Source organism: Scyliorhinus canicula, unplaced genomic scaffold (genome assembly GCF_902713615.1).
Source record: "Scyliorhinus canicula unplaced genomic scaffold, sScyCan1.1, whole genome shotgun sequence".
NCBI classification, from domain to species: domain Eukaryota; kingdom Metazoa; phylum Chordata; class Chondrichthyes; order Carcharhiniformes; family Scyliorhinidae; genus Scyliorhinus; species Scyliorhinus canicula.
Window position 1 is genome coordinate 73,272 of NW_024056013.1, and position 9,157 is coordinate 82,428.

At 48.2% G+C, this 9,157-nt stretch overlaps 1 protein-coding gene across 1 annotated transcript; it reads left to right on the plus strand.

The window, feature by feature from the left end:
- The first annotated feature begins 3,123 nt into the window (after positions 1–3,123).
- On the plus strand, positions 3,124–4,179 carry LOC119961568 (zinc finger protein 239-like). Its single transcript, XM_038788895.1, has one exon. The coding sequence runs from the start codon at positions 3,207–3,209 to the stop codon at positions 4,050–4,052; it is 846 nt and encodes a 281-aa protein (XP_038644823.1). The 5' UTR covers positions 3,124–3,206; the 3' UTR covers positions 4,053–4,179.
- The last annotated feature ends 4,978 nt before the right edge of the window (positions 4,180–9,157 follow it).

Sequence of the window (9,157 nt, forward strand, 5' to 3'; positions counted from 1 at the left end):
ACTGTTTTAATTCTAATTTAGTGTCCCGCAATGAAAATGTCCGTACCCAAAAAGTCCACTGTAGTTTGGATCCATGGAAAGACTAGAACGAGGTGACGCACTTTAAGAATGAGACATGGGTGGGCAGCACAGTGGTTATCATTGCTACTTATGGTGCTGAGAACCCAGGTTCGAATCCGGGCTCTGGGTCACTATCCATGTGGAGTTTGCACGTCCCCCCCCCCCGCCCCCACCCCCACCCACCCACCAACCATGTTTGCGTGGGTTTCCCCCACAACTTAAAGATGTGCATATTAGGTGGATTGGCCACGCTAAATTGCCTCTTAATTGGAAAAATTAATTGGGTACTCGAAATTTATTAAATTTCAGATCTCCTGAAGATCCTGTTTCAAGTTTCAGACAGTTCTGTCCCAAGTGAGATGTTTGAAGGCCTTTCATCTCTCTCTCTGCATATCGATGTTCATTAAGGATACATAAATTGTTCTCCCTGTGCCTGTGTGGATCTCAGCTACAAAGACGTGCAGGGTAGGTTTGGCCACGCTAAAAAGGGTACACAAATTGATTACCCTCGCATTAGATATCTATTTTCCAATATTAGCTGGATAGGGCTTCACACATCGACGTTACGACCAAGAAAGCATAACAGCGCCTATACTTCCTCAGGAAACTATGGAAATTCAGCTTGTCCACGTTGAGTCTTACAATTTTTACAGATGCAGGAAAACATGATAGGAAAACATCCTATCTGGCTTCATCGCCTGCTGTGGCAACTGCTCAGCCCAATACCATCAGAAACTACAGAAAGCAATGAACACAACCCCAGTCCATCATGCGCCTTAGGTCCTTAACTACTATACCACGTCTCCTTCTCACTTGGATTTATGTATGATTTTTATCCCACTCGCCCAATCTTCACATCATAGCAAACAAAAATCACGATTCACTAATTGGGATGATCAATGGCGCGTGCATTCCCCGGCATTCGCCCCGGTGGTCAATGTCCCCAATCGACACTGCAGGGCAGCAGTGCGCAGGCGCATTGCCTGGAGTAGTTGGAGCATGCGCGGTGTGATGGCGCCTGGGAAAGAGACCCTTCTTTGTCTCATGGGCAGCGGGTAAGGATGCGGAAATCCGGAGGAAGCGATGGCGTCCACTCTGGAGGGAGAGAGTTTCTAAACACTGCGTGAAGGCCCTAAACCAGGAATAAGTACCAGTAGGTCCTGCGTTTGTAGCTTCGATTCTTTTCCCTATAACAGGCCCAATCAACAGCCGCCATCTTGATTCAAATGCAGCGGCGCGCATGCGTGAGTGCGGGACGTCTGTAATGGGTCAGGGTTCATAGTCTCACCCGGCCAGGTCCTAGTGCCCGAGGGTGTAATCACACCCAGGCTGCAGTGTCCCTCAGCTTGATTCATTTATTTATCTGGCTAAACGGATGGTCTCTTTCCTAATGTTTACAACTAAAGTGTTGGTTTCCCCAGGATATGGCTGACATTTCAGGGACAGTAAATTAATATTGGGCAGAGATATATCTAATGTAGTAGCATGATCGCACAGTGGTTAGCACTGTTGCTTTACAGCAACAGGGACTTGGGTTCGATTTCGGCTTGGGTCACTGTCTGTGTGGAATCTGCATGTTCTCCTGTGACTGCGTGGGTTTCCTCCAGGTGCTCTGGTTTCCTCCCACGAGTCCTGAAAGACATGCTTTTGAGCTGAATTGGACATTCTGAATTCTCCCTCTGTGTACCCGAACAGGTGCCGGAGTGTGGCGATGAGGGGCTTTTCACAGTAGCTTCAATGCAGTGTTAATGTAAGCCTACCTGTGACACTAATAAAGAATATTATGTTCTGAAGGTTAGTCTTTGGATTCCATTTCCACAGGGAGCAGCGGAGTCTGGGGGTGTCATTGAATATATTCAAACACGAGTTTGACAGATATTTGAGTGAGAATGGAGTTAAGGGTTATGGGGTTCAGGCAGGAAAACAGAATGCAAGCTGAGATGAGATGTGAGGGCAGCACGGTCGCACAAGTGGATACCACTATGGCTTCACAGCGCCAGGATCCCAGGTTCGATTCCCTGCTGGGTCATTGTCTGCATGGAGTCTGCACGTTCTCCCCGCGTCTGCATGGGTTTCCTCCGGGTGCTCCAGTTTCCTCCCACAATCCAAAGACGTGCAGGTTAGCTGGATTGACCATGCTAAATTGCCCTAAGGGACCAAAAAATTGCCCTCAGTAACCCAAAAAAAAGGTTAGGAGGGGTATTGGGTTACGGGGACAGGGTGGAAGTGGGTCGGTGCAGACTCAATGGGCCGAATGGCCTCCTTCTGCAGTCTTATGTTCTATGAGGGATTTTGTTCACTCACAAATGTGGTGAAGCTTTGGAATTATCTACCCCTGAGGAATGTGGAGCCTCAGTCATCAGGTATGTTCAAGACAAATATTGCTAGGTTTCTAAATATTGAAGATATCGAGGGATATGGGGACCGTGTGGGAAAATGGTGCTGAGGTAGATCGGCCAAGGATCCCATTGAACGGTTGAGCAGACTCGGTGGGCCGAATGGCCTAGTCTTACTCCTATTCTAATCTCTGTGTCCTGGTCAGGAAGCAGTGAGCTGAGCTTGGATCTGTCAATCAACATGAATTAGCGCCTTCAGGAGAATTGGGAGGGTGAATATTAGATGCAGCAGAGTGAGAATGGAGGGAGAGTGTGTGGGATGGATATTTACAGCTTTTGGCGAACGAGAGAGGAAATGATATTCCATCGGAACAAGAATTGTCTGCTCTGAATTTCTATCCTGCACTAACAATTATGACTTTTCTAATTTTTTAAAAAAAGATATAAGAAGAGGAGGAATTATAGACAGAAATCTCAAACATCACATTTCAATGTGACAAACTCACTCTGTTCCTTCTGATCTGAATATCATCGGACTCTGAATATCATCGGGGAGAAGTAGATTTGTCCGATCTGTCGGCTTCAAAAGATTTTAAACGTGAGTGTGACTGGAGAAGCACCGAGACCCACACAACACACACCCGAGTGAGAGAGTTCCAGTGAACTGACTGTGAAAAGAGCTTTAACCTGTTACACAGCCTGAAAAAACATCACACCATTCACAGTGAGGAGAGACAGTGAACATGTTCTGTGTATAGACAAGGCTTCCACTGATTGTCCAATCTGGAGAGACACGAGGAGACCCAAAACATGGAGAAACCGTGGAAATGTGCTGACTGTGGGAAGGGATTTAGAGCCCCATCTGTGCTGGAGACTCATCGCCGCAGTCACACTGGGGAGAGGCCGTTCACCTGCTCTCAGTGTGGGAATGGATTCATTCGGTTATCTCACCTGCAGGCACACCAGCGAGTTCACACTGGGGAGAGGCCATTCACCTGCTCTCAGTGTGGGAAGGGATTCACGCACTTGTTTAACCTGCAGTCACACCAGCGAGTTCACACTGGGGAGAAGCCATTCACCTGCTCTCAGTGTGGGACGGGATTCACTCACTTATTCAGTCTGCATACACACCAGCGAGTTCACACTGGGGAGAAGCCATTCATCTGCTCCCAGTGTGGGATGGGATTCAGTTCTTCGTCCAACCTACGGAGACATCAGCGAGTTCACACTGGGGAGAGGCCATTCACCTGCTCTCACTGTAGGAAGGGATTCACTCAGTTATCCAGTCTGCATACACACCAGCGAGTTCACACTGGGGAGAGGCCATTCACCTGCTCTCAGTGTGGGAAGGGATTCAGTTCTTCGTCCAACCTAAGGACACATCAGCGAGTTCACACTGGGGAGTGGCCATTCACCTGCTCTCCCTGTGGGAAGGGATTCACTCAGTTATCCAGTCTGCATGCACACCAGCGAGTTCACACTGGGGAGAAGCCATTCACCTGCTCTCAGTGTGGGAGGGGATTCAATAATTCATCCAATCTTCGGAACCATCAGCGAGTTCACACTGGGGAGAGGCCGTTCACCTGCTCACAGTGTGGGAAGGTATTTGTTAGTTCATCCACCCTGCAGAGACATCAGCGAATTCACACTGGTTAGAGGCCATTCACCTGTTCTCAGTGTGGGAAGGGATTCAGTAATTCGTCCAACCTTCGGAAACACCAGCATGTTCACACTGGGGAGAGGCCATTCAACTGCTCCCTCTGTGGGAATGGATTCACACAGTTATCCAGTCTGCAGATACACCAGCAAGTTCACACTGGGGAGAGGTCATTCACCTGCTCTTAGTGTGGGAAGGGATTACATAGAAACATAGAAAATAGGAGCAGGAACAGATCATTTGGCCTTTTGTGCCTGCTCTGCCATTCATTATGATCATGGCTTATCATCCAACTCAATAGCCTAATCCCGCTTTCCCCTCCATATCCTTTGATCCCCTTCGTCCTAAGTGCGATATCTAACTGCTTCTTGAAAGCATACAATGTATTGGCCTCAACTATTTCCTGTGGTAACAAATTCCACAGGCTCACCACTGTCTGGGTGAAGAAAAATTCTCCTCATCTTTGTCCAAATGGTCTACCCCGTATCCTCAGACTGTGACCTCTGGTTCTGTACATTCCCACCATCGGGAAAATCTTTCCTGCATCTACCCTGTCAAGTCCTGTTGGAATATTATAGGTTTCAATGAGATCCCCATTCTTCTGAACTCCAGCGAATACAATCCTAACTGATTCAATCTCTGATACGTCAGTCCCACCAACCCAGGAATCAGTCTGGTAAACGCTCGCTGCACTCCCTCTGGAGCAAGAACATCCTTCCTCAGATAAGGAGACCAAAACTGCTCACAATATTCCAGGTATGGCCTCTCCAAGGCCCTGTATAATGACAGCAAGTTATCCCTGCTCCTGTACTCGAATCCGCTCGCCATGAAGGCTACTATTTTCCTTCTTTATTGCCTGCTGCAGCTACATGTTTACCTTCGGTGACTGGTGTCCGAGGATACCCAGATCTCGTTGCACATTCCCCTCTCCTAATCTATGGCCGTTCAGATAATAGCCTGCCTTCTCATTTTTGCAACCAATGTGGATAACCTTGCATCTCTCCAAATTATACTGTATCTGCCTTCATTCGCCCACTCACTCAACTTGTGCAAATCACTCTGAAGGATCTCTGCAACCTCCTCACAGCTCACCCTCCCACGCAACTTGTGTCATCTGCAAATTTGGAGATATTGCATTTTGTTCCCTCATCTAAATTGTTAATATATAAGTGGTGTAGTGGTTAGCACTGCTGCCGCACGGTGCTGAGGACCAGAGTTCAATCCTGCCCGGGTGATTGTCTATGGAGACAAGTTCTCCTCGATTTTGCGTAAGTCTCACCCCATAACACCAAAGATGTGCAGGGTAGGTGAATTGGCCATGCTAAGTTAACACTTCATTGGAAAAATAGAATTGGGTACTTTAAATTTGAAAAGTAAAATCATTTATATATCTTGTGAATATCTGGGGCCCAGGCACTGATCCCAGCGGTACCCCACTAGCCACTGCCTGCCAATTTGAAAAAGATCCATTAATTCCTACTCTTTGTTTCCTGTCCACCAACCAGTTTTCTATCTATCTCGATACACTACCACTAATCCCCTGTGCTTTAATTTTACACATTAATATCTTATGTGGGAATATGTCAAAAGTCATCTGAAAGTCCAAATATACCACATCCACTGGCTCCCCCTCATCAACTCTACCAGTTACATCCTCGAAGAATTCCAGTAGATTTGTCAAGCATGATTTCCCCTTCATAAATCTATGCTGACTCTGTCCGATCCTGCCACTGTTTTCTAAGTGCTTTGCTTTAAAATCTTTGATAATGGATTCTCAAATTTTCCCCACTGTCAATGTCAGGCTTACTGGTCTATAATTCCCTGTGTTGTCTCCACCTCCCTTTTTAAATAGTGAGTTGCATAAACCATCTTCTAATCTGCAGGAATTGTTCCAGAGTCTATAGAATCCTGGAAGATGACCACCGATGCATCCACTATTTCTAGAACCACTTCTTTAAGTACTTTGGGATACAGATTATCAGGCGCTGGGGATTTAACAGCCTTCAATCCCATCGATTTCCCCCAAACCATTTCTTTGTCGCCTCTTAGACAGTCAGCCTAATTTCCTGTTTTGTGCCATTCCCAACATCATCACTGCAGTTTGGGGTCTATATATGATGCCCACTAATTTTTTTGCCCCTTGGTGTTTCTCAGCTCTACCCACACAGATTCCACATTGTCAGAGCTGATATCCTTCCTCACTATTGCCTTCATTTCCTCTTTTTTAAAAATAAACAATTTTACGGAGGTATGTTTGGCATTGTGAACAGTTGCAGTGTACAATAATGTGCAAATATCAACAAAAACACAGTGCAAATGACCCATCCTCTCTCATAAACAGTACCTGCCTATTTATATCCCCCCTATTCTACCCCCCCCCCCCCCCCCCCCCCCCAGGCTGACTGACGTTCAATTCCCCGCAAAGAAGCCGATGAATGGTTGCCATCTTTGGGTGAACCCTAATACAGATCCTCTGAAGGCGAACTTAATTTTTTCCAGACCAAGAAAGCTCAACATGCCTGAGAGCCATACTTCGGGGGCTTTGAGTCCCTCCATGCCAGCAGTATCCGTCGCTGGGCTACCATGGAAGCAAAGGCCAAGATGTCGGCCTCATTCTCCTTCTGGACCCCCGGGTCTTCTGAGACCCCAAAAATTGCCACCACTGGACTCATCACTACCCTAGTTTTCAGTATCTGGGACATGACGTCCGCAAATCCCTCCCAGTATCTCCTAAGTTTTGCCCAAAACATGTGGACGTGATTCGCTGGTCCTCCATCTAGCGCACTTGTCCTCCACCCCAAAACATTTGCCACCCCCCTGGACTTAAGAGTCCAAGCTCGAGTGGAAGACCTGACTAATCCAGCCCTTCCTTAGTCTAGTCTGGTCAGTCACTTTCAGATGTGTCTCCTGCAGCATGATTACGTCCGCCTTTAGAGCCCGCAAATGCGCGAACACAGGCGCCCTCTTGACTGGCCCATTTAGTCCTCTGACATTCCCATTGGTCAGCCTGGTTGGAGGGCATCTGCCCCCCCCCTCCCACCCCAATGCCGGTCAACCATAACCCTTCTTGAGCCCGCCCCCGGTCCATGTGCTGCGCCCCTCCCAGTTCGCCTCCTGGCAGTTCCCACCCCTGACCTCCTCTCTGCTACCTAATTTATATCCCTCCCATGTCAGCAGAATAGCTTCACCCCCGCCCCCAGCAACTACAACCCTCTGTAACCTGACCCCTGCCATATACTGGCTGTATGTATACCCCCCACCTGACTTCCTTGACTAGCTTCCTGCAAGGCTGGTGACTCATCTCTCCGGTGCCCACTTGTCTCGCTCCCATTGTTCCCCTGAGCTCATCCCCCCCACCCACCCACACCAATTCCACCGGTCTGTCCTGCTCGAGTAGTCTCTCTGAAGTAAGGAAGATCAAACAAAAAAGGGCAATCAAACAAAGAACCGAGACCGCTCCAGCTGTAATGCTGTTCCAGTTGTGTAAACAGATGAGTGATACCAATTACCCCTTTCTGCGCATTATTAAAAGAAAAACACAGCAACACTACCCGTGTAACCCCCCTGCATCAAATAACTTTAACCCCCATTGCTTCCCGGCCACATTTCTGTTACGATGGAAGCTCCAAAAAGAAAATAACACAAAGAAAAAGCAGAAAGAAACGAGAAAGGGAGCATCCATCTCCCCCTCACCCATTGCAACCAAAGGCAGCGAAAAAAAATACAAAGTACCTGTGAAGCAGCAAAAAAATAGAAAGTCAGTCCAAGAAAAATAGAAGTCAGGTAAACAGTAATACTCAGTCTCTGGCTTCAGTCCGTGGGTCCTCAGTTCAGCGCCAGTCCCTGATCCTTTGCGAACTCCATCGCCACATCGGGGTCCACATGTAGTAATGCTGGCTCTGGTGCGTGTCCCAAAGCCGCGCATGGAAGACCTGACCGAACTTCACGTGCTTTTTGAACAAAACCTAATTCGTTTTAAGGCTGCTCATCGCCTGGCCACCTCCTGACTCAAGTCCTGGTAGATGCGCAGGACATTGTTGTTCCATGTACAGCTCTTTGTGCTCTTTGCCCACTGAAGGACACGCTCCTTCTCCGTGAACCTGTGGAACCTAACCACCACTGGTCGGGGGGGGAGTGGGGGGGAACCTCCCCCCCCGGTCATGGCTGCCTCACCTGCACTCTGTGTGCCCCATCCAGCTCCAGCGGTCGCATGAAGGAGTTAGCCCATCAGCTGCTGCAACAGGTCTGTCACAAACCTCGTGGTGTCCGCTCCTTCGGCCCCCTCCGGGAGGCCAATAATTCTCAGATTTTGTCTGCGGGCTCTGTTTTCCAAGTCTTCAAGTCTGTCAAGCAGCCTTTTGTGTCACTCCTTGAACCCATCTATTTCTATTGTAGCGATCATTTGTGTGTCCGCCTGTTCCTCCACCGCTTGCTCCAGCTCCTTGACCTTTTTGTCCTGGGCCTCTAGTTTTTGGTTCACTTGCTCCACCGCTTTCTGAAACGGTTCAAAGTTATCCCGCTTCATTGCTTCAAAACTTCCTTTTATGACCTGCAGCATATTGTCCAGCGCTGCTTGGATCGTCTGGTCCGCAGTCCGTACGTCAGCCATCTTTGTTCCTGGGTCAGCTCCCAAACCACTTTGTCTCTGCCCTGTTCCTGCTTTCACTGCTTTCTGCTCTTCTTTGTTTCCATGCAGCTCCGCACGTTTAAATCAGCAGCTTTGTGGCCGTCTTTTCCAGCACTCAAAAGTTCCGGAAAGTTGGGAAACCAGGTCCAAAATTCCGGCCGGAGTGAGAGCCACCGAATACGAGACTCACTCCCTCATAGCCACCACCGGAAGATTAATTTCCTCTTTAACCGGCACTGTTACTCCACTGCCTTTTCCTTTGTCCTCAGTGAATATATTCAGTTCCCATCCCTGGTCATTGGCCAGCCATGTCTCCATAATCCCGACTATCTCACACCTGTTTACGTGTATTTGCGCGATTCACTCGGTTATGCCGTCTGCAGTCACACCAGGGAGTTCACACTGGGGAGAGTCCATTCACCTGCCCTCAATGTGCAAAGGGATTTTGTAATTCATCGCACTTCCTGAGACACCGAC